Source organism: Littorina saxatilis, linkage group LG5, assembly GCF_037325665.1.
Source record: "Littorina saxatilis isolate snail1 linkage group LG5, US_GU_Lsax_2.0, whole genome shotgun sequence".
NCBI classification, from domain to species: Eukaryota; Metazoa; Mollusca; class Gastropoda; order Littorinimorpha; family Littorinidae; genus Littorina; species Littorina saxatilis.
In genome coordinates, this window is record NC_090249.1 from 37954591 (window position 1) to 37981249 (window position 26659).

Sequence of the window (26659 nt, forward strand, 5' to 3'; positions counted from 1 at the left end):
CGGAGTAAATTTTTCGTGGAGTAAAAATTTCGTGTTACACCGGTACTATCGGGTGTGTTCTTTATACACTGATTTTAAAACGTGAACAAGTAATACCTAATACTATGTTTCGGGGTTCGATCGTTTTCTTTTAGTGTGTTTTCGTATCACTGTCGTTTTTCACAAAAGAGAGTAGTAGGTCGGTCCTTATTCCCCTCCTCAGATTCACTGACACTGTGACTGTGCCTGTACTGTGAAAACATGATTTGATTGAGCGGAGCGTTTACTATTTTGTGGGATTGGGAACCAGACCACGCCAAAAATCTTTCTCGAAACATTGTTTTTAACTCACGAAACGTTTGCAATTTATGTGATAAAAAGTATATTTAAAAAAGAAGAATTGATAAGAAACGCACGATCACTTCAAACAGTGACAATTTGAACATGCCAGTTTAACAAAATATGAAGTTGTAATCAACGCCGACTCCAAATTCCAATCCAGCAATTCTAGCGTCGCTGGTCGGAATCGGACACTTTTTGATTGTGCAAATCTTTCATATTAAAAACATTTCTTTCATACATTTAACATATTACTATTAGATTGTACGAAAGTTGTTCGTGCTAAAATAAAAAGTTTGTCTTTATGAATGAGTCAACGTAAACTACCGATTCATACTTTCTCTTGTGACGAACGAGACCGCCATTTTGAAAAGAACTCGACGATTGATTCGACAGTCTTGCCATCAAAGATATATTGTGGTCGATTTCACCGAAGAATGGACGGGTAGGACCTCTTATTTTGATATAGATAATGTTAAAATTGATTTCAGCACGATGGCGCTGAGTGTTGCTCTCTGTAAATGGCATACTGCATCTTGTCGCTGTCTTTGTTGTTCCAACGCTTTCTGTTCCGCATGAACATAATTTTAGATGAGAACGAACGTTCAGCCTTACGGTTTTATTATTTTCTGTATGCTCAGCGTTTCTCTAGCATAGAATGCTTTATTACAATGCTTCCTAAGATTTGTAAGAAAGAAAGTGCTGATTTTTGTGATGTATTACTGATTGCAGTATGCAAAGATAACCCTGAACTAAGGAACTCCGCTCCTCTCCACGCGGATGCTGTGAAGTGTAGAGATAGATGTGCATCGTGAAATTGCAAAGAAAACATAGGGCTTATGCTCATCAACTGAACAAATCAGCTTTTAACTGAATAAAAAGGTTATTTGCTGTTTTGTGTTTTGTATAGGGTTGTGGCGTGTGATGTAATATCAAAGCCACCGGTTTGAAGTGCTTTGTGTCGTCGCGGCTTGCGCCAGTTCCCAGGCCGCAAACGAATTTGTAATGCAGACTTTTCAGTGAACGGAGTTATGTCCCTTTCTCCGTGTCTTGCTGTCTGACAGTTTACTTTCAGTTCGGCATTCACACTCATTCACTGAAAACATTTTGTGCTCGAAAAAACATGTCTTTTGTGGTACTGGTATCTGTCCCTGATGACCCTTGAAGGCTTGATTCACTCACGCAGGCAGAAGAGAATCTTTTAAGCTGAAGATGTAGTAAGACTTAGATGGGGTTATCTATTCAGTATTCTCATCATGTAAATTTGTAATATCTTGATTCTCATGTATTCATTGTTTTTTGAGAACAAAAACGAAAGTTGTTGGTCTGGAGATGGCGACAAAGAGTGGGATTTTACAAAACCAGATTTGTGATGACTAAGCTTTGTTTCCCAGCCGAGCCAGTCAAGTCCTGAATATGAGAATCGGGGGATGTATCAGTGTATGCAAGAGTAGAGGTTAGAGACTTTGGTTTGGGTTAAAATGTATTGAGGGTACATAATCTTGACTCTAGCATACCGGTTCACCTTCTTTGCCTTGCAACTTGTTGGGTGCTGGTAAAGGTACTTGCATCATTGGGTCAGGGATCAGGCTTTATGTGGTTTGTTAGTCATACTCATAAACATGTAAGAATAAGAAGTAATATAATTGATAATTCTTGGTCTGGTTCAGATTTGGTCTCATTGCTTTGCAGTAACATGAGTAAACATGTGATAAATAACTAATTTCCAATGAACAGAGCTCATTAAAAATTTAACCTTAGCTATGACTGCTGGGTTCAAACGCATTTTTTGACACGCAGGCTAAACAGTTAGCTCTAATGTATTTGATTTAAAAATTGTGATTGTGAATTCAGAGTTCAGTCTGTGTTCATTGGGGATTATTTCGCAGACACACATTGAATAATGATCATTAAGAGTAAGCAAGCAGAATTTCATGCAGGTCCTTCTTCTTCGATCATGGGCTGAGACACATGTTTTTTGCACGAGTGGATTTTTACTGTATGACCGTTTTTCCCCTGCCATTCAGGCAGCATACGTCGATTTCAGGGGAGGCATGCTGGGTATTTTCGTGTTTCTATAACCCACCAAACTCTGATATGGATTACACAGGATCTTTTCCGTGCGCACTTGGTCTTGTGCATGCGTGTACACACGAAGGGGGTTAAGTCACAAGCAGGTCTGCACATAAGTTGACATGGGAGATCGAAAAAAATCACCACCCTTAACCCACCGGGCGGCAGCGGCTGGGAATCGAACTCACGACCTTCCGATTAGGAGGCCGATGTCTTACCACCACGCCACTATGCCCGTCCCATGCAGGTCCAACAAACTGGCATGGGTGAAACTTGCCCGTCAATTGACGAATTTCCGTCAATTGTAAAAATGTTGTGATGGAAATTCCGTCAGTCCGAAATTTTGACCCCCAAAAATTATTTTGAAATCAGTTTACTTGCAGCGATGTTCGCGAAACTCGTTAACTGCTGACGCGATTGGGTTTCAGCTTTCAGTTTGAACGGAAGTACTCTTTTGTGTAAGAATACAGCCCGCGTCTTGTTGTTAAAAACTTCGCAGGAGTGACTTTCGGGTCGCTTCATTTCTCTGACAGCGAATAAAAGGCTATTTCCAAAGGAAGCCGCTTTTTTCTGTGTTTTGACGTGCCGATGAAGTGATGAAATGATTAAAGCATAGAAGATACCCGTTTTAAGTATAAACGCTTCAACAGAGTTGATCGGTGCTGACCAACGGAACAAACGCGCGTAAGCCGTAAGGAGTGTTTTCGGAAGTGGCTTCAGAATCTTGATACACCGTGACATTTGCGTGCCATCTGCTCCAAAGTGAGAGATTATGGAATTATCGGGAAGAATATGCACGCGCAAGAAGCAAACACCACAAGAAAGCTGTACCGACTTCGTGATAAAGTCTAAGTTTACGTCGACCATTTCATTCTTTCTTTCAATGGGCCGTGCTCCGTATCTTTGAATCTTCGGTTCAACTTCAATGCGTATCTTTGGTGTAGTTTTCAGGTTAGTCATCAAATAAACAAGACATTAACTTTAGGTGTTCATGTTGTATGTGAAATATGGCTGCTGGTTTTCATGTGTTATCAGTTTTGTCATTTTCTGTTTGTCTTTGAGCGTGTATCGTTATGTGTTATAAGCGCATGATCGAGTGACTTGTTTTGTGACATTGTTGTTTTGTACAAGGGCGTTGTTTTTGTGGCTCATCGACTTGATAGGATCTGCTGTTACTTATTACTCATTTCTCTGCTTGCTTCAGCACAGTTTATCTTTACCTTTCTGACACTCTTTTAAGAAGAATAAGTTGGAGTGCTAGTGCTAGTGAGAATGGACTAAAAATAAAAATCCAAGATGTTATTTTTTTTTAAGGCTTATCAGTCTCTTAGGTTTTTGACAGGCATTAAAGTGTCCATTTTTTTTTTTAGAGCCCAGGAGAGGCCATAAAATCACCTATAAAATGTCAACATTTTTTTTCAGCTGGGGGGCTTTGTCCCCCTGGACCTCCCAACGGGGCGCTGCCCCTGTACCCCGCCAGGGCCTGGGCGGCCCCTAGACCCCTGCCTCAGAATTTTCAGTCAATTTTTTTTTATTTTATGTTTCACCCATGAACTGGTGGTAGTGGAGTCAGCTTACAAAAAGCATCACACCAAAACATGCGTGACACTGAACGAACAACTTTTCACTGCAAAAGCAAACAAATATTTTGGACTGAGAACCAACATTTATTCTCATATGTTTCTGTCACACTGCATGGTATTTCCAAGTAATCTTGCACCAGATAGTGAAATACCTTAGGGTAGCATTAGATCACCAGATTTACTGCAAGAAGGGATGGAGATGACACTGGGGTCACGCACATTAATTTTCTTTTTCCTCATGTGCTGCAAGCTGTTGGAAAAACATGCTTAGTTACTAAGTCCGGTAACAAAATGCATTATAAGTCATAAATTAAAAGTACATTTTCACCATAACGCACATTTTGTGTTTGGCACAGAAGTTTTATTGTGGTTTAGATGCAGTACTAGTAGTAGTTTGGGACTGGCGTATATTCGCCTCGCGGCCCATAAGTTGTCCCATTCTTTGTTTGCATATTTTTGAAGTTTAATTTCATCACTCGTCAAAGTAGACGAAACTTTCTACTATTAAATTTTGTGGACTTGTCGAGGAGATTTTTAAAGGTGCTTGTGGTTGGTGCAAATTTGAACGTATTTGGAAATAGATTCCAGAACGGTGCTACCCTGTTACTGAATGTATTTTAGGTTGTATCATGGTTCATTGGTTGCTTTGGTGTTAAGATCTCACAATCTACAGTGCTGTGGTATTCATGTAGTAGCCGTTTCCCCCATCTGACAGAGTGGATTTGTGTGAGTAAAACATAAATACATGCTTCAGAATGTGACACATCCTGAAACATGTGTTATGGTCAGTTCCGGTCAGTTGTTTTATTACAACTGCTTGTCTCAGCAGATTTTAAAATGTTGTCTGGTGTTATTGAATATTTGAACTTTGCAACTGAACCAATTTTTGTGTGTAAGATTAACTTCTGCTATAAAATTAGTTAGCTTTTGTCTAGGCATGACATATTGTTGAGTGTAGTTGCAGTATAGTATTTGTTGTGCACCATATTGTAATGAGCTAACTTTGAATTGTTCTTTTTCAGTGACTATTTTGGTGCTGGAACAAAGGTAAGCAATTCTTTGTTTTTCTGCTTGAGGCAATGAGTGAGTTTACTGTCTTGTGTGATGTGATCTGTACTTTGTTGGTTGTTCAACTTGTTGTATTGAAACATGTTTCATTTTCCTCCTGGCAGTAGTATTTTGGTGTTTAGGGGCTTTAAAACTGAAGGACAGTAATCAGCCTGATATCATCAATAATGTTGCATCATCAGAATGGCATTTTATTTGTGAAGTTCACCACATGTGTCAGTGATTATTGTATTACGTTACAGTAGTCAATAAACCTAAACTAACTATCTTCTATGGAAGGAATTCTTTTTGTGATGAAACTGAACATTTTGGAATGCCAAAAACAAAGAAACACACAGCAAAACAGTATTCACACTTATACTATAGTGTTTGATGAATGTGCATTTGTGGTAACAATGAAACTGAAAGGGGTTTGTTTACAAAAAAAGGTTTCCATATTTTGTTTTCTGATTGATCGGTGCAACAGTGACCTTAGTTTACACAAAATAGATTAAAACTTGTAATTAATTTCTTGATGAATGTGCATTTGTGGTAAAAATGAAACTGAAAGGGGTTTGTTTAAAAAAAAAAGTGTTTCCATATTTTGTTTTCTGATTGATCGGTGCAACAGTGACCTTAGTTTACACAAAATAGATTAAAACTTGTAATGAATTTCTTCTTTGTATCATTGCTTTAGCATCATTTGTCTTGTGGGTGTAGTCTCCATTTTCATCTTGTTTGCTTCTGTTCTGTCCATTTCGTTGCTTGTTGTGCGACATTATGACCCAAACAATGATATAATTACTGTGATGTTCTTATAGCTTAGGCGATAAGGAATTTAATGCTGCAAATTTTAGGCAAAGCAAACCCTGTGGTTCAGAAGACGGGTTCCACAGTACAGTTCAATATTAGCGTCAGAAACATTATTTGGGAGCGCTGTGGTGGCCGTTGTGGCCAGTCAAAGTAGTTGGTTGCTCAGTTTTGACTAACATGATTGGCCATAGTAAGGAACTTACTGCTCCACCGGTGTCGAACATTGCTGTGACCGTGCTGAAATAATTGACCGGACACATTTTGCGAATCTCGACGTTTATTGCCAACAAGAATCTGTAATGGTTGAAGTATCATGAATTATGACCAACTTGGCTACTAAGCAGTAATTACACGCAATACATCAAAGAGGGGTTCTTATTGACGTTCAAAGCAGCTGTGCCAAAGCCAAAGACAAAAGCTAAGAAAGTGGCATAACAAACTGCGTGAGCGACATTGTTTTTTTTGGGGGGGGGGGGGCATAACATAGAGTGATTTCTTTAACCATTTAACCGATTCCTTCACATTCAAAAATATAAAACTAAGTATCAAAAAAGTCGAAAATCTCAAAACAGTTCATCTGCACCGGGGGTGCAAAAAAGAAACGCACCGGACATGTCACCGGATGTTTACCATCGCACCAGCCTGTGAATTGCTAAAGAGCACGCCTTCGTCTGAAGACTGTAAGTATATTACTGGGTTTTACTATAGAAATGTATCATGTATGACATTAAAAGAATGTACAAATGAATGTATTCTTTATCCTGATATGGTCGGATGGATTAAATGTGATTGATGCATGCCGTTGCTTTGATCGCAACTTGTGTACGATGGCAGGATAGCACGTGTACTTTTTCAAAGAGAAAAGGCCATTCATACATAAAGATTCAGCCAGGGAATAATGTATCTGCTTCGTAAGCTTACTTCTGGAATATACCACTAATCGTACGTGTTCAATGTCTGAAAAATGTACTCTATGTGTTTCTGCACTGCTAGATCTGCGCAGTCTGTGGAAAAAAGTATGGGAAGCCATTTGTGTCAAAACAAGCTCGAATGTTAACATTTCTCTATTGTTTTTTGTTTTTACAAATTCGGCGAATTTTCTTAAATAAAACCGTTATAGTCATAAATGACTATCAGAATATGTCTGCAAATGCTTATGTGTGCGCGCATGCGTACCAGAGAGAGAGAGAGAGAGAGAGAGAGTTATCTACTGTCACATTGTTTTTCACAACATAGGAAAAGGTGCTTTAATTGTCTATGTTGTCACTTTTGGATTGCAGAGACGCCATGTGAAACTCTACAAATAAACAGGAACTAAGCAAAACATGTCACGAAAGTATCAACGCCTTGATCATTTCAGTAAGTATGGAAAACCTGCTAACAAAAAGGTGGTTATTGACTGGAATTTATGTGCGTTGTGTCAAATTAGTTCAAAAGAGCCACTCATTTGCCCAGCTAAGAAGGACGGTGTAGGTTACAAATATGTGGCTGAAAACCTTACACAATTTCAAAGTCTTGGAGAGTTACCGATCCCTGTATCATTGGACGAAGGACATGGACTGGAGAATGTTTTTAAAGCGCATAGTGCTTCGTGGCATAAGTCTTGCAGAACGAAAGTAAGTAGCACTGTTCTCACACGGAAAAGAAAACAGGATGAAGTATCGGTGAGTCCTGCTAAAACTCGGAAGTCGACTGTTTCTTCTGACTGTATCAACAATGTGTGCTTTTTCTGCGATGAACCACCCGGAAGTGCAGGGTTTCATAGCGTGTCAACAATTCCAGTGGATACCAAAGTCCGTAACCATGCTAAACTTATCAATGACCAGCTTGTCCTTAGGAAGCTTGCGCCTGGTGATATGGTAGCAACTGAAGCAAAATACCACAAGAAATGTATGAATGCCTTTTTCAGGCGAGAACCAAAGTTACATCTGGACAATGTGGAGGCAGATGGGGACCAGAGGATCAAAGATGTTGCTTTTGCAGAACTTGTTGCATACATTGAAGACTTCCGAGACAAGCCAGTTTACAGCACCCGTTTTCACAATGTCACACATCTGCCAGCTGTACATCTCACGTTTAGCAGATCTTGGTTTGAAAGATTCCTATGTGCATACAACAAGACTTCGAGAAAAGCTCCTATCAGCTGTGCCTGATCTTGTTTCAACCACGCAGGGTAAAGAGGCTGTCCTTGCATTTGATAGTGACATAGGAGATGCTCTTAAATCAGCATGTAACACTGGTTCTGATATTCTTCAGCTTTCCAAAGCTGCTCAGATAGTGAGGAAAGAAATACTCAAGTCACAACAGGTCTTTCAAGGCAGCTTCAAAGACAGATGCCAAGAAGAATCAGTCCCATCGTCTTTAAACACGCTGGTTAGCTTCATATTGAAAGGACCATCTGTTGTTGAGCAGCACCAACCCGACAGTGACCCTCAGCAACAAGCTGTCTTGACAATTTCTCAATTGATTGCATTCAACTGTAAAACATCTTCAAAGACAGGATCTGTTCACAGGCGAAATCGGGAAAGGGAGACTCCGTTGGCGTTGCCTATATACATCAGCCTAAAAATACACGCTGACACTAGAAACAAAGATCTGGTGGAAACAATGCACACTCTTGGAATCGGAATCTGGTATGCCCGGGTGCTTTGTATTTCTACAGAGGTAGCTAGCAAGGTATGTGCTAAGTTTGAAGAAGAAGCAGTTGTTGTACCAACAAAGATGCTGAAAAACGTCTTCACGATAGGAGCTGTGGATAACATTGACCACAACCCTTCTTCAACAACAGCTACACACTCTTTTCACGGCACCAGTATTTCGTTGATGCAACACAGAGTGAGTGAATGCGAGGGTCAAGAACAAGCAGTCCCTCTCATTGGTGAGAAAAGCAACCAACCTCGAAGTATTCCTCTGCTTCCTGCTACATACACCAACGTCATGCATGTACCTTGCACATCAGAAGAAAACTTTGCACCAGACGTCCAAGGACCTTGCAGACCCTGCGTCAGCAAAGAAATCGACGGCAAGGAATCAGAATATGAGTGGCTGCGGCATGTTCATGCCTTTCTTGAGACCAATCCAGCGAAAGAAAATGAAAACATTTCGTGGGCAGCATACCATGCATCACAGCTCAGAACTGATTACAGGCCTGTGTCAAGGATAGGACTGATGCCCCTTCTGTCTGACAATGCACATTCAGTAGCTTTGATCCGCCATGTCATGGATCTCATCAAATGCGCAACTCAACACCTCAATCCATCACAGACCCCCATCTTAACCATGGACCAACCACTATTCGCAATCGCAAAAGAGATACAGTGGCAATGGCCGGCAGAGTATGGTGGGCAGAACTATATCATCATGCTTGGTGGTCTCCATATTGAAATGGCTGCCTTCAAAACCATCGGCGATGGGTTGAAGGGTTCAGGGTGGGTCAGGGGGATGGCAGACGCTGGTGTTCTTCTACCAGGTATTGCAGAGTCGTGTGTCAAAGTTGCTCATCTGAAGAGAACTCGACACATCCATCAGATCACCACAGTGGTTCTGCACATACTTCAGCAGCGAGCGTACATGAAGTTCAGACACCTGTCAGATCAAGTCATTACCTTTGAGGAGTGGCAGACAAACACTGCTGAAGAACAACCACAATTCAAATACTGGTCACTGGTGTTGGAATTTGAACTCTGCATTCTGCAGCTGGTACAGTCAATCCGAATCGGAAACTTTCAGATGTATGTGCAATGTTTGACATCACTCATCCTCTGGTTCTTTGCGCTTGACCATGTCAACTACTCACGCTGGTTGTCTATCCATATCCGTGACCTCACAGCCCTTGAGACGACTTACCCGGATGTGTTCCGCCATTTCTGTGCTGGATCATTCGTGGTCAGGAAAACATAACGCAAGTTTTCTTCAATAGCCCGGGACCATGCCCATGAGCAGTGCAATGCTCAGATCAAAGGAGATGGTGGAGCGATAGGCCTTACGAACAATCCAAGTGCACTGAGACGCTGGATGATCGCTAGACCGGAGATATCAAGCCGGATGGTGACATTTTCTTCACCGGCGCCATTTATCATGAGTAAGAATTTCCCGGCAAAAACAAATGCAATACAAACCAAAACTACGATGAAATAACAAGATGTAGAGGCCGCTGCAAATGCTCAAAGGCAAACGTGCAGTGCAGAGCGCTGTGTTTCTGTGGTGGGGACTGCAAACGTGATTAGCCGCGTCTGAATAACACGCAGACCTCTTAGTAGTATTTACTTCAAGGTCAGATTTATGTCAAGCACAATCTCATCGGTTCTTATTTTCCTTTTGTTATTTCATCGTAGTTTTGGTTTGTATTGCATTTGTTTTTGCCGGGAAATTCTTACTCGTGATAAGTGGCGCCGGTGAAGAAAATGTACGTGAGCGGAATGGGTAACCTTGTTTAACGCTCTATTGTGGCTATCATGGGCCCCGTACAAGGTGTTTCTGACGCTAAATTTGCAGGCTAATGTGTCCACAAGGTGTATGCAAAAAATCATGCTTTGCCTCAAATTTGCAGTATCAGCCTGATATTCGACCCTTATCGCCCTAACTATTAGCTACACTTTAACATGGAATGTATGTATGTATGTTGTATGTATGTAGGTATGTATGCATGTGTGTCGGTGTGTCAAGTGTGCAAGTACAAAGGGTATTGTAGTTATTACTTTAGATATTTTTTTGTTATCATGGGTTTTATGAATTTTCTTCTCTTATTCTTTTATAATTATTAATTAATGACCTATATGTGCTGATGACCAATTTAATTTCCTTTGTTGGATCAATAAAATGTTATGAGTTATGAGTTATGAGATCGTATCTGAAGTGGGATTTGTCAAGACCATGGTATCTTTATTGGAGGCCAACGGAAACGATGCAGCTAATAATCCCCTTAAAGTTAGTATGCTCTTTCAGTAGATCCTAACTTTCAATAGGATTAGGAATGGGCTTACCTATCTTCCTAAGTTGTCAAAGATGTTCAAAGGAGCTGAGTAGTTTTGCAACTAAGCATACACTGGACTTCCTCTTGTCCCTGAAACAACCTGCAAAGACCTGTCTCAGTGCTTGAATCTTAAAAGATGCAATTTTCAAGGCTTGATTATTAATTAAGATGCATTTAGCAATACTCCTGTTGCTAGCATGGTACCATATATACGAGTATGAAGCGCTTTTCAAAACGCGTAACACAAAAAGGATTTCGCGTTTTTATAGGAAAAAGACTCAGTAACAGATCATACACTAGCCCCTTTCTTTTGCCACTTGCCATTTTCATCTGTTGTGTTTGTCATTGTCTGGTGCCTTATTCTGTAAAACTAAAGCTTCATGTTTAATCATAGTCTGTTCTCAATTTTTGTGTGATTGAACCTTTAGTGCTTGCATTTCTCTGAGGTGTTGTGCTTGATTCGATTGTTCTTAATATACAGTGGAACTCCCCTTTTAAGAACTCCAACAATGTGAGAAATTCAGGTCTTAACCTTCACCGCCTCACAAAACTATTGGGAGTTTTAGATTGAGACTCCATGAAATCCTCAAGCACCATAGGACCCTCCCATCGACCACTTTCCTAAGGATTATCTTGTAAACAAACCAATTAACAATGACGTAATTTGAACTAGGTGGTCCGGATGATGTGGGTCGTTGGCAACATTAAAGAAGGAATTTACCATGTGTATCCTTATTCGGATAGCTCAGGTCGTGTATGACCCATACTCTGCAAATATTTGGTATAAACTTTATCCCTATTCGCATGGCATGGTTGGTGTATAACCCATACTTTTTACGTTGATTTCTTCTTTCAAAGTATGGGTCGTACACAACTGGACCGTTGAAGGTTAAAAATGAGGTCCATGGGTGGGATTCTTCCGGTATATGCGGGAAATCCGGATTTGTAATGTCTGTGGTGATGGTTTTTTTGGTTGTTAATTATACAAATCCTTCAGCGTCTGGGGGACAAGAGCCCCCCTTAAAATTCTTCAGAATTCATGAAATTTTTCAGTCCCACCCATGGAAGTCTTAAAATTAGGGGTAAATAAAAAACTGGAATCAATATTAAAAACTTTAAGGTCTTAAAATGTTGGAAGTCTTAAAGGGGGTGTTTCACGGTAAGTTTTTGTGTTGTTGTTTTGTATTACTTGTGAAATTCTAAGGCTGTGAAATACAGTTTTTCAACAAAGTGAATCCTGCTTTTCAAGATATCACAAGGTAAGGATTAGTTAAGCATACCTTTTCCAGCATTTTTCACTTAGCGAACTGCACAAGACAGAGGAAGATGTGACCTGCACCTGACTGTGGGTGCATATGTGTGTTAACAGATGTTCATTTGTGTTGGTTGACTGGATTTTAGTCTTGCAGGTTTGAGATATATATGATACATGAAACACAACCGAATACAGTACCGCCCTGATATGGCCCTTCGTGGTCGGCTGGGCGTTAAGCAAACAAACAAACCGAATACAATGTGTTCACCAAGTTATTTGTGCATACCGGCACACCATTTAAAATTTGATTAACATGTATATATTCAACGGAATGAAGATTAATTCAATGTTGGTGGAAACTTAACATTGTGCAAATGCAACTTGGGAGCAGCAACTAATACATTGGGGTATAGAGAGTGGCAGTAGGATATGGGTTACTTCCCTTTGAGTGTTCAGAAGGCAGCAGCAGACTAGTTTGATCGGCAACTGTGCTGATGTGAGATGAACTTGATAAGCAAGGAAAAATATTACCATTTGTCACGTCTTATCCACTGTAGTTTTTAGTCCTTGGTTGGTCAACTTGAGTTTGTGGGGTCAGTTGAAGAAACTGCATTATGGCAGATAGGTCATCTGTTTCATAGTTGGACAGATAGCTAACCTAGAAAGAAATAACTGACTGTTAACTGACTGTAAGCTAGCTTTTCATGACCGCAAACTCAAACCAATATTTGTAATATATCCACTGAGGGTGTTTTTATGCCACAGTTTATTAAAATCTTAATCTCTCTGTCAGTCTACCTACACAGATGAGTGATTAATGCGCGGCTGTATAGTTCCTTCAGCATGATTAGATTTTGTTAACATTTCACAGCAGTTGGTTGGGTTTGGAATAAATCAAGCACACTTTTACACTGTTATTCTTCTTTTTCGATAAAAGCAGATACTCTGTTTTCTTTTCATGTTTTGTTATAGTTACGGGAATGGTCTATAGTCAATATAGAATAGAAAATGTTCTTTTGCCCCTTTTCCTTGTGTTAGTCACAGTGTTACGAAAGACCAATACTGCAGGAATTTAAGTTTTCTGGGGCAAAAGTGTGTGAAAGTTGAAACTGCTCAATTTTGCTTGAATTTGATGCGCCACTATTTCACAGGTTGATTTCGGTTCACAAAACCACCAAACTCATGGATTTTATATTAATTTGCATGTGTTCAAGCATGTAGTTGTGAGTGTTGATGTGTTATGTATATGTTGACCGTACCAAAAATTTATATTGTGTACATGAGATTTCTGAACTTTTCAATAGCTCAACAGTAGTCCTCACAAACTATGAGCTGTAGAAGTTTCAGGGTGGTTTCGAGGTGAATAATATCTGGTTGCCGGGTGAAAAACCTGAACAAACACCTTTCTAGTTTACAGATCAAAAGAAGCAGAGGGTGGAATAATTTAAGTTCAATAAGCTGAATTTATTTTGTTTAATGTTATTAATATTCAGTTGCAGTATATGTGATGTATGGTCTTTTTTTGGTGTCAATCAAGAGACATTGATTTCTGGTGTTAAATATGCTTCCAAGATAAAATGATGATTAGTACTTTTTATTATCAAAGACTCACAGATTTTTATGTTGTTTCAAAGAATAAGGAAAAGTATCAGGCAGATCCAACATCAAATTATACTTTATAGAGTGTGCACGGTTTAACACTGCAAGAGAGATATGTATATCTATTGGGGTCTGTGCCAATGAATCATCCGTGTTTGAACACGAAAAGTTTATGGTGGATGGCACACATTGCCAATCTCACTGTAGGGTGCCATGACAGTTTGAGTGTGTGCCTATTTCTCAGTTTAGTACAATGGAATCTCCATTTGAAGACTGCCAAAAATCTGAGAAAGTTGGGTCTTAAACAGGAGGTGAGTCTTAACATGGGGGTAAATTTCGACTTTATGAGAAGAATAAAACAAAACTGACAAAACAAAATCTTAGAATATGGAAGGCTAAAAGTGGGTGTGTGGAGTCTTCATGGGTAGGTTCCACTGTACAGCCTTGTGTGTTGAGGTGAGCTCTGTGGTGTGAGATAAGGCACAAGTAGGGAGGAAAAGTGTTGCTCCCTTTGTGGGCTCTCTAATTGCGTGGCTTTTCTGAAGAGCCTGTTTGCCTACAACCCCCACACCTTATCGTGTTGATCTCAGGGTAGAGACTTGCAGTGAAGACTTTCTTGGAGGCTTTTGGGTGGGGAGGGGAGGAGGACAACGGCTTTGCTCTGATCTGCACCGATGAGACCAGGCTTGTCTCGTTGCGGATTTTCGTAGAGCAGGTAGAGGCTTGCAAAGTTTTATGTAATTCTCGCAGGCGTGGCCTTGTTTCTCAGTTTCCACCCCTTTCCCGTACTACTTCCACCCCCCCCCGCCACCCCTTTACTTTCTGTCTCGAACTCAAGTCATTCTATTCTATATATATATATATTGCTTTTTGATATTTTGTTGTTCAGGATATTGAGCCTGGTCGCTTTTTTCCCCTGACATGTGGTACAGTTAACCTTTTAAAGTGAAGATTCTTGACAAAGTACTGTAATTCTTATCATGATAGGTTTTTGTCAAATAAGATTGACATGATGCAGACATTTATATCTTAGATTCTTGACGAACAATGCAGTCATTTACATCCTTGATTTATGAATCCTCCGACAGAGAAGTAATGGCGTGTAGGCGATCGTGTGTCATCGATCAGAAGAGAGCTGCTGGCGTCAGTGTCAGCTGAAAACGACTTTGAACCGGATAGTGTTACGCTCTTTTTTGTTTATGTCGATGTGTGGTATTAATTTCTTTTTATGAGATGTTAAATGGTTGTCTGCTGTGTTCCGCGATGAGAACATGTGACTGAGAAATAGCGTCTTTGCAATATCGGTATACGGGCGTGGCCTGCGATGGTTGGTTTCGCGTTTCGTATTGGTCTTTTCCAGAACAGTATGTTTGTTGTTGTAAATTCACTTTCAATCATTTTTTCTTTGTCTGTTCTGTGTGTTTTTGCTTTCATAACTTGCGTGAATGCTTCAGTTTAAAAGAGCAAAGTTGAAAATGCGAGTGATTGTTTGCTGGCATTGTTGTTTTTACACGCTGAAAATAAAACTAATTCAGCAAGATAGAAAAGAGGATGTAATTGTATGAATATGGGTTGAATATATTCAGGAACATTCTTTTTCTGTTGTCGTTAAGGAAACTGTCAGTTGAGGGAGAGAGAGTGCGAGAGAGAGAGAGAGAGAGAGGGAGGGAGGGAGGGAGGGAGAGGGAGAGGGAGAGGGAGGGAGGGAGGGAGGGAGGGAGGGAGGGAGGGAGGGAGGGAGAGAGAGAGAGAGAGAGAGAGAGAGAGAGAGACAGAGAGAGAGAGAGCAAAAGATGAAAATTAAAATACAGCTATAGTGCCAGCTGGCATACATGGATACAAACTGAACAATTAAAAATATTGGCCGTGAGGTTTGTAGATTTACCTGTACATTGTATACAGAATTGAATGTGTGCAACATATGTTGCCATCATGCGGTTCGTGTTTCAGGTCGAATCCACGTGAGAGCTTCCACTTGAGCCAAGCCATGGTGGCTTTCATAAACATGTTCGGTTCAAATGTGTGTTTGTCTGTGTTATGATATACATCCCCAGACCGACACTCACTCCATGGTCTACATGGATAACAAACATGATCTTGTGTCCATGTGAAATCATTAGAAAAGGCGATGTTTTCATCATGACAGTTTAGTGGCGCTCGGTCGTTGCTCCTTTCGTAATCGTACTTCCCTCTAGTCACTATTGAATACTTTTGTCCTTTTTACATTTAGTCAAGTTTTGACTAAATGTTTTAACATAGAGGGGGAATCGAAACGAGGGTCGTGGTGTATGTGTGTCTGTGCGTGTGTGTGTGTGTGTGTGTAGAGCGATTCAGACTAAACTACTGGACCGATCTTTATGAAATTTGACATGAGAGTTCCTGGGTATGAAATCCCCGAACGTTTTTTTCATTTTTTTGATAAATGTCTTTGATGACGTCATATCCGGCTTTTCGTGAAAGTTGAGGCGGCACTGTCACGCCCTCATTTTTCAACCAAATTGGTTGAAATTTTGGTTAAGTAATCTTCGACGAAGCCCGGACTTCGGTATTGCATTTCAGCTTGGTGGCTTAAAAATTAATTAATGACTTTGGTCATTAAAAATCTGAAAATTGTAAAAAAAAAAAAAAAATTATAAAACGATCCCAATTAAATTACATATTCCTACTCCGAATCACATGTAGCAGTTGACTCAGTCTAAAGTGCTAGGTCTGAAAAGGCTACCCGTCTAAGGGGAGCAACCCCAACTAAAAAAGTGTAAACGTAGCTATGGTAATGACGACGCACCCAGGGAGTTACCTCCCCTCCTGCGTACTACGTCACTACTGCTACTGACCACGTGACCCCTATCATTCGACACTTCAGCTTTCTAGGGAGCAGGTCGTGAATTTTTTGGCTCTAGTGGAAGTTCGCTGTTTGGTGTTTGCTTAGACACCCACCGGCACCCACACCCGTCTCTTCACCCGCTGCACTGGTAGTTGGTGAGCTCGTTCCTTTACTTGTATCGAACGTAATTTTCTGTTGCTACTTGAAATTTTCGGCCACGTGTTGGTCACGTATTTTGTGGTAGCCATTTTGGAATTTTGTGTCTCCATTTTGTTGTCAGCATGTCTGACGGAGACAAAAAGCGCGAGCGCGGCAAGGCTGATGTGAAAGGGAAAATTAAACCCAAGTCTTCCACTTCTGTCCCTAAGCCTATTTTGGTTGTTGTTTCTGACGCGGCTAACAATACGGTTATGACGGTCCCTATTTCTGCCCCGAATGACCAGCCGGTTGTGGGGCAGTCTAATCAACCTACGCGTACCGTTGTTTCTCGCTCGTCTTCTCTGCCGCTTGCAGATTCGACGGCGCTGGTTTCATCGTTGCTTTCTTCGCTGGTTCCCGAGCTTCGCACGTTGGTGAGAGAGGAGATGGTGCGTTCTCAGCCTTCGACTTCCGTTGTCCCGTCGATGGCTTCCTTTCCGCTTCCGGCTGTGACGCTGTCCTTGACCGAGGCGGTTGCTTCTGTGCCTTCTACCGCTGTGGTTGGCGACGCAAGTAAGTTGGGCTGGTCCGTAGGTCCTCGTGAGGCCGCTGGACGCTCCCTGCTGGGAAGCAGCCCTTTTCGGCGGGTTCACGACCCGCAAACCCCTGTTCGTTCTCACTTTGGCTTCACGGAAGACCATCGTGTCGATGAGCAATGGCGGCATTTGGTTCAGGCTTCGACGCTTCCGGCACTCGCCGGAAGCGTAGGTCCTCCGACGTACGCACCCGCTGGGGTCGTTTCCGGAGTCGACCAGCCGGTTCCGTCTGCTGCGCTTCCGGCACTCGCCGGAAGCATAGGTCCCCCGATGTACGCACCCGCTGGGGTCGTTTCCGGGGTTGACCGGACGTGGCCCTCTGGGCATTCGGCCTTCCGGCCGCCGTCCACAGTGTCTGCGCTTCCGCTTTTCGCGGTCGCGTCTGATACTTTTCCGGCTCAGACCGGATCTGCTGCTTCTTCTGCTTCCGCTTCCTCTCAGGTGGCGGTCGCGGGGGGGCATCACCAGCCCTTTGGGCAGGTGTCTCAGCCCTGGCCGGGGCAGTCAGCGCTTCCGTCTTCGGTTGTTGCTTCGACTGCGGTTCCGGTTCCGGCGGCTGCGGGCATGCCGTCCTCTTACTCTTTCCCTATTCAGGGCATGAGTTCGGATGGTATTGGAGTGGACGGGTTTCCGGTTTCCGGTTACGGTGTTCACCGCCCTTCTACCAGCAACGTGGACTTCGGTCCTTCGCCGGACGTTTCGGATATTCAGTCCGTCGCCAGCGAGGCTGCACGTGTTGGTTATCCGGAGAGACTCAAAGTGGCTCTTGAGGCCGCTGCTGAGGTCACTTCGAGATATTTCGCGGAAGGGGCTTCGGTCTCTTCGGCTGCCGCTTCGACGGCACCGTCCGCGATGGCTGATTTTCGCTCTGGGAAGGAGGATGACTCATACTTCCGGTTTTTGGAGTCTCCATCCATAGCCTTTCAGCTTTCTCAAGTTTTGGCCAAGCCATCTCCTTCCGGAAGCGGAATTCCTTCACTTCCGGTTCCGCTGCTCGTGCCTCACGGCTCCGTTCCGGAGCTGGCACAGCAGTGGATGGCTTCGCCTTCTCAGGCTTCTGCATTCGCTCTGTCGTCTCACAGGCGGTTGGTTTTGCAGAAGTCTCCTAGGAACTTGTTGGATGCTTTCGCTCTCCCGCGTTCATCTTTGACAGTTCCTCCGGAGATGCTGGCCTTGCTGGCCAAGCCTATCAAGAAGGATGACGGCGTGCTCTTTTCTGAGAACACTCTGATTGCTTCTGAAGAGGCAGGGCGTCAGCAGCTGGAGCTTGCCTCCATTGCTGAGACTCTCATTCGGGCCCTCTCTCGTGCCCTCACTGATTCACTGAATCCGTTCTCTCTCAGCGAGGATCAGGATGCGGATGACGTCTCCACTTTGTTGGCCGCTCTTGCGAGGGTCAACGAAGAACAGATGAGACTTTCCGCTGTGCACTATGCGCACTCTGTTATGTGTCGTCGGGATCTCTTCCTGTCACACTCTCAGTTTTCGGATCAGGCGACCAAGGACACCTTGCGTGCCTCACCGGTCTTGGAGGGTTCCCTCTTTGGGCATCTCGTTTTTGATGCCCGAAGACAGGAAATTCAGGCTAACAGGGACCAGCAGTTCTCTGACTTTTCCCTGCACAGCCTTAAGCAGTCCAAGCAGTCTCAGCCTTCTCAGCCGAAGCAGGCTAAGGTTGCTGGCCCTCCCAAACCGGCAGACAAGGGTCGTGGACGTTCCTCTTCTCGGGGCTCGAGAAGACGACCGTCTTCCGGCAGGGGGAGAGGCGGCTCTGGAAGCAAGCCTCACCCCCAATGAAGTGCTCCCGATCTCCCCCCCACCCCGCCCTCCACTCTGGTGATGGCGGGGGGCCCTTCCCGGGCACTTTCCCACTGGCTCGTGTCTGTACAGAGTCAATGGATCGTGGGGGTCGTGAGGTCGGGCTTCCGTCTTCTCTGGAAAGATGGCAAGGCACCTCTGGTCAGGCGTCCGCCGGCGTTCAGGCCTCCCTCCTCGCAGGAAGCCATTTCCGTCCTTCGGTCGGAAATAGACTCCCTGGTGCAGAAGGGCGCAGTGGAGAAAGTCCTCGACCACAGCTCCCCTGGGTTTTACGGACGGCTTTTCGCCGTCCCCAAAGCCTCAGGGGCATGGCGTCCTGTCTTGGACCTGTCGTTCCTCAATACCTTTTTGAGGGAGATAAGGTTCAAGATGGAGACGCCAGCGTCGGTCAGGGACTCTCTCCGCCCGGGAGATTGGGCGACTTCCATCGACCTGACGGATGCATACTTCCATATTCTTATGCATCCAGCCGACCGGAAATGGCTTCGTTTCCGGTGGGCAAGTCAGGTTTACCAGTTTCGCGCCCTTCCTTTCGGCCTGTCTCTCGCCCCTTGGGTCTTCACCATGGTCGTGAGACAGGTCTGCGCGCTGGTGAGGTCGCGGGGTGTCCGGCTACGTGCCTACCTGGACGATTGGCTCATCCTGAGTCAGAGTCAGGCGGGGTGCGAGCAGGATACCCAATCGGTTCTTCGGGAGGCCAACTTGTTTGGCTTCTCGATCAACCGATCAAAGTCGGAGCTGACGCCGTGTCAGACGTTCACCTACTTGGGAATGTCTTTCGACACGGTGGCTTGGACTGTTCAGCCCTCTCAGAAGAGGGTGGACAAGCTCCAGGCGTGCATACGCTCCACTTTGCCTCTCCCGAGGGCCTCCCTGCGGACTTTGGCCTCCATCTTAGGGCAGATGGAGTCCATGGCTCTCCTGGTCCCCTTGGGGAGGGTCCACAAACGTCCCTTTCAGCTGGCGCTGAGGCCGTTCGTGGACTCTCCCACGGTGGATTGGAATGCCCTCATCCCTCTCCGGGGATGGTTCCAATCCGCTACCCTTCCGTGGCTGGACACGGAGTGGGTGTGCAGGGGCGTGCCGATAGCCCTTCCTGCCCCAGACTTGGACCTGTTCACGGACGCGTCCTTGGTGGGGTGGGGGGCTCACACAGACCAGCTGACTGCGTCAGGTCTGTGGTCGGCAGATCAGAGGATGCAGCACATCAACTTGCTGGAGCTAGAAGCCGTGGCTCTAGCTCTGGACAAGTTCCGGCCCTCCCTTCAGGCCAAGCATGTTCGTCTGTTTACAGACAACACGACAGTGGCAGCTTACATCAACAAGCAGGGAGGGTCGCGGTCTCCGTCGCTTTCGGCCAGGGCCTGCGAGATCCTGATTTGGTGTTCAGAGCATCAAATCAGGCTTTCGGCCAGGTACCTGCCCGGAAGCTTGAACACTCTGGCGGACGCGCTCAGCCGCTCCGACAGAGTGCTTCAAACAGAGTGGACCATCACTCACGGAGCGCTGGATCGTCTCTGGTCTCTTGTGCAGAAACCTCAGGTGGACCTTTTTGCCACCAGGTTCTCGAAGAGACTACCAGTGTTCGTCTCACCATTCCCGGATCCCGAGGCGTGGGAGACGAACGCGATGGACATTTCCTGGTCAGGCCTGGAGGCTTACGCGTTCCCGCCATTCCAGTTGCTCACGCGAGTTCTCAGGAAGGCGGAGCAGGAGGGCCCGTCCCTCCTGCTGATCGCTCCTCTTTGGCCGTCTCAGCCGTGGTTCCCGGACCTGCTGAGACTCGCCCAGGGCCCTCCCATTCCTCTCGCTCTCACGCGAGGAGAACTGGTACAGCCTCACACCGGCAGCCTCCACGCAGAGCCTCAGATGCTGAATCTTCACGCGTGGAGGTTGTGCGGTCTTCTCTGAGGCGCAAAGGGGCATCAGATCTGACCATGGACCTGGTAGGACGCTCGCACAGAGCATCTACCTCGTCCGTTTATGAGTCACATTGGAGGGCCTGGGTTACCTGGTGTCACGAGCATCGCCTGGATGCTACGGCGCCCCGCACGATGCACGTGGCGAACCATCTTGCTTTCATGTCCTCTCAGGGAGCTTCCGCTGCCTCGTTGAAAGTAAGAAGATCGGCCATCTCGGCGACCCTACGCCAGATAGGTCGCTCTATAGATGTTAGTGGCGTGATCGCTGGAGTCATCAAGGGCGCTTCCCTTTCTGACGTCAAGTCTCGTACGCCCGTTCCTAAGTGGGATCTCTTATTGGTCATGGAGTTTCTGCGTTCAGCGGATTTTGAACCTCTCAGAGATGCCAGTTTTGCGAATCTTACACGCAAGTCCCTTTTCCTTTTGCTGCTAGCATCGGCACGAAGGGGCAGTGAGATTCACGCTCTTTCCGGTAATTCGGACGACATTTCCTTTGAATCAGATGGGTCCGTTACCTTGCGGTTTCGGCCTGAGTTTCTTGCGAAAAACCAGGCTCCCGAGCGAGCTTCTCCTTTGGTTCATGTCAGGCCGTTGTCCACTATTCTGGCTCCGAATGACCCAGACTTAGTAAATTGCCCTGTTAGAGCCCTTCACATCTACCTTGCCCGTGCTCAGTCTCTTAGATCCGCAGCTCAAAAGCTTTTGTTTATTTCTCTCAATACGGAGAGACATAAGGATATTACTAAGACGACTCTGGCCCGGTGGGTGTCGGCGCTCATTAAGCATGCTTACGAGTGGAGCCGCCGCAATGAAGGGGGGACACAGCCTGTCCTTCCTCTGGAATCAGCTCGGGCTCACGAGACGCGAGCTTGGGCTTCCTCCTTGGCCGTATTACGATCAAGAAGACTGGAGGAGGTGCTACACACCGCATACTGGCGTTCCGAGGATGTCTTCATGAATTTTTACCTGCGTGACATCTCGGCCCTTCGCCAGGATGGATCTAGAGCTTTGCCTGCCATGGTGGCAGGGGGTCAGCTCTTGACAAGGATTTGAGAGTGAGTTTGAACTTTTTCTTGCCCACCGCCTTGTTGTTTCAATCTGCTACATGTGATTCGGAGTAGGAATATGTAATTTAATCGAAAATTTTATTGTAAATTTTCATTTAATAAATATACCTACCCGAATCACATATCGTAGTCCCTCCCACCTACCCCGCTTATGATTTGGAGATTTTATTCTTCGAGTCGAATGATAGGGGTCACGTGGTCAGTAGCAGTAGTGACGTAGTACGCAGGAGGGGAGGTAACTCCCTGGGTGCGTCGTCATTACCATAGCTACGTTTACACTTTTTTAGTTGGGGTTGCTCCCCTTAGACGGGTAGCCTTTTCAGACCTAGCACTTTAGACTGAGTCAACTGCTACATGTGATTCGGGTAGGTATATTTATTAAATGAAAATTTACAATAAAATTTTCGATTTACGTTTATCTTATTCTCCATCATTTGCTGATTCCAAAAACATATAAATATGTTATATTCGGATTAAAAACAAGCTCTGAAAATTAAATATATAAAAATTATTATCAAAATTAAATTGTCGAAATCAATTTAAAAACACTTTCCTCTTATTCCTTGTCGGTTCCTGATTCCAAAAACATATAGATATGATATGTTTGGATTAAAAACACGCTCAGAAAGTTAAAACAAAGAGAGGTACAGAAACGCGTGCTATCCTTCTTAGCGCAACTACTACCCCGCTCTTCTTGTCAATTTCACTGCCTTTGCCATGAGCGGTGGACTGACGATGCTACGAGTATACGGTCTTGCTAAAAAATGGCATTGCGTTCAGTTTCATTCTGTGAGTTCGACAGCTACTTGACTAAATATTGTATTTTCGCCTTACGCGACTTGTTTGTGTTTATATGAGGACATTATGACCTGAACAGCTGTGGTATAACTGGGGGTAGAGGCGGGGGGCTTTCCGTTGTTAAACATGTGTCACATACCCGCGGGGATATGTTCTGCTGCACGTTTGATTAACATTGATATTTATCAAGGTATTGGTTTCTTGGTTTGTATGACTCACTTAGATTAATACCAACGCATTTTGATCTTTGCTCATACTTTTGTTTTTTGGTTTTTTTGCGGAGGAATGGGATTAGACCACTCTCTATCTTTTGCTCTTACGTTTTTAGGTTGTAGAACATGCTCTTTCTGTCTTTTGTGCTGTCCAAGAACCGTTTTGTGAGCATAATAATGAGCTTGGAGAATGAATAATATTTTGTTGTTTGCTGTTGACATGGTTCAGTCTCCACTTCTATAACTTAACACCCACCCCCCACCCCCCCCCCCCCCCCGCGGGTTAGTAGGGGGAAGAATTTACCCGATGCTCCCCAGCATGTCGTAAGTGGCGACTAACGGATTCTGTTTCTCCTTTTACCCTTGTTAAGTGTTTCTTGTATAGAATATAGTCAATGTTTGTAAAGATTTTAGTCAAGCAGTATGTAAGAAATGTTAAGTCCTTTGTACTGGAAACTTGCATTCTCCCAGTAAGGTCATATATTGTACTACGTTGCAAGCCCCTGGAGCAATTTTTTGATTAGTGCTTTTGTGAACAAGAAACAATTGACAAGTGGCTCTATCCCATCTCCCCCCTTCTCCCGTCGCGATATAACCTTCGTGGTTGAAAACGACGTCAAACACCAAATAAAGAAAGAATAACTTAACCGGGTTTTTTGTGTGTAATAACGTCGGTACATGTATACCCACATCCGCTCGGTAATGCCCATCCTATTCACCGACTTCAGCGAACGAACCGTAATTACTCTCAGACTTTATCACATCGATCACTGAGCGAACGTAACTCCTTCCATCAGCTGCGGAGTGACCAAGCATCTTTTGTCCTGCAGTCAATATTGCGGGCAACACCTACGTGATTAGTTGAAAGACGCGGTGGTTAGTGTATTTTCCATTAGCAGTCTTGAGCTGGTTGAATAGCTGATGAGAGACGGACAGACAGCGTTATCGGCTGATTACCTGCTTGATGTATGGCGGACAAAAGCCCTTCGCGAATGACAGGTGGACTCGGGGAGTCATACATGTTGCTTATTCGCCCTCTTTCGTCACCCAAAGAAAAAAAGGGGGGGGGGTGTTTTTCATGTTTGCGGTTCTCACAGATGACGCGAATATAAAGAGCAGTATATCACTTTTTGGGGGCAAAACCGTATCTTACAGGAACGAAGGCTTCACCAGAAGAAGAAAAACAGTATTGTATGAGAGAGGGTTTGACACCATCAGACTCCGGTCTATCCGGCATGGATTACCCTTGACGGATGTCCTTGTGAATGCGAAAAATCCCGTGATGATGATGATGGTGTATACAGTAGGGAAAGTGGCGGGCTTTGGGTGCCAGGGTCATCCATTGTCATGTCATTGTCCGCAGCCGAACTGCTCTCTGGAGGCCGCATCCCTCGCTTCCACATACTCTCTCTCTCAAACTCCCTTTCTCTCTCTCTCTGTGGCAGTCCCCGCTAGCCAGAAGCCATCGCAGAAATGATCTTTTCCGACAAATTCGTATACCTGGTCACTGGCTGTAGTTGATTCATTAACTGCCTGCTCATTGGTGTGCAACGCAACGTTGCCATAGCGACCGATGGAATTTTCGCGACCGTAAAGGTACATTTGACGGGAGTGGTAGTGGGTGGCAAAGGCAAGCAGAGGGCGGCGCTTGTCTACCTAGCAACAGGTAAACACATAGAAAGACAATCCAGACCATTTCGCCTGTTACGGTTGAGGCCCTGGCCGGTTTAATAGTGATACAAAAGTCATGGGAATTGATTTCTGTAGACAAATTGAAATGAGCGAGGTTAACTCTGAACAGAAACGAAGATAGTTTTGCTTAATTAAACACGGAGGTTGAGCCATGTTGAGATGTGGAACCTGCTGTTCCAGAGTAAAGTTTTTATTATATATATATAATTTTGTTGTTGTTGAAAAAGATCAAAGGCAAGAGGGATTTGTGAATAGGATTTAGTGGGATAGCGGTTGAGGATTGCTGAATTCGGCATCTCTTAGTTTCAGATATTGCGTATTAGTTGACCATTTTCATCTGTTTGTCAGATCTCGGAATAATGCGGAAAGAACAAATTCGAGATTGTTACATCGCGTGCTAACAGAAAATGGTTGAAGTGTGCTTCGGCGTTGTCGGGTGATTTAAGAGTAATAGGAAGTCTGTCGTGTTATTTCGTGAAGGGTTTTAACAGGGTGCGCGGGACTATTGACACTTTTAGTGCCGCTTTGCACTGAAGTGAGGTTGATGTATCTCTCCCAGGATTTGAGATGAGCGGGAGCCTCTGGATTCCACACACAACACGGCAAGCATGAAATGTCAATGCAAATGACAGCTAGTTTACGAGAACGGTAGCAAAAGAATGGTTCGTCCCAGTCCCACTGTCATTTTGCCTGGCAGAGAAATCTGACACGCGAAAGAGGATGAGGCGTTTTGTACCAGCGCAGTCTACATTATACATTATCATTGCAACACGTTCAGGGGGGACAGATTCGAACCGCACACGACCGCCGGGGTTTGGTGCAGAGTAGGGCTGCATTATTAATGACTTATCTTTTGTGTCGGCCCGGTGCCGGCGCTCCATTTGCGCGCCGATCTGATTATGAAATATTAAGGTAGCGTGGAGGAATCCATAACTGTCAGTGACAAGATGGGAGGGGGGGGGGGGGGATGCGGAGATTCGAGCGAGGGGCTGTTTTGCAAATGGGATTGGTGTCCCCAGGGTGCGTCCCGATGATGGTTGCATGGACGAGTTGCGTTAGGCTTGCCCGCTGCCCGCTGTGAACACTGGCATGTAGTCCGTGCACGTCCTACTCGGGCCTTGTTTCACCCTGCTGCGGGTCCCTGTAGGATGCCCAGTAATGTGTTGCGTTCTTCTGCCCCGTGTTCGTGACCTGCTTTTTTTGTCAGGTCGTGGGGTGTAATGCCCTTTTGATCATTACAGAGTGTTAGCTCATCAATTTCTCTCAATTCGGGACCTCTCCCCCTTCCCCCTCCGTGTCACTTGTAATCCTACTTCCACCAGCCCACTTCTACTACCTTTCATCGGTATAGATTGCCCTTTGTTTGACTGAATAAAACAAATCGTTGGCTTTTTTGTTGGCAGAAATGCATTTCTCATTTTAGTTTGAGTTGTAGTGGTGGGTTTTGTTGGTTGCATAGGTATTGTCTGAATGACGGACGATGGCCTTTTTGTTCGCGGCGACATACTGCTGTTTTTGTGGTCGACCTGAGTTCGAGATTTTGCGGTTATGGACGCTTTTTGTGGCAGTCGTCTGGGGGCATTTAACTTTTTCTTCTCTGCAGATATTTCCATTTAGCGTGTCTGTTCGCTCTGCGGTTGTAATATTCTATATCTGCATTCTGTAATTGTTGCTTCGAGCGACGTCATCATTTTTGTGTCATAAAACCTGAGCCCCGACTTACTTTTTCGGGGTGGTATAGGTTTTCAGTCCCGTCGCGATATAACCTTCGTGGTTGAAAACGACGTTAAACACCAAATAAAGAAAGAAAGGTTTTCAGTTTTTCTCTCAGCCCAAGAGATAATTATACTAAGAGTGGCTGTTATTACTGAACGCGCAAAAACTCACGGGGAGGAAAACAAACGGATTTGCCTGCGGCTATTTGTTTAACCG

General features: G+C 44.5%; 1 protein-coding gene across 1 annotated transcript in view; it reads left to right on the forward strand.

The window, feature by feature from the left end:
- The first annotated feature begins 642 nt into the window (after nt 1–642).
- The window catches only part of LOC138967066 (polypyrimidine tract-binding protein 2-like), a 97099-nt gene continuing 71082 nt past the window's right edge, over nt 643–26659 (forward strand). Inside the window, exons 1-2 of the mRNA XM_070339539.1 lie at nt 643–763; nt 4997–5021. Coding sequence (XP_070195640.1) covers nt 756–763; nt 4997–5021 — 33 coding nt within the window. The 5' untranslated portion in view covers nt 643–755. The remainder of the gene's footprint in view (nt 764–4996; nt 5022–26659) is intronic.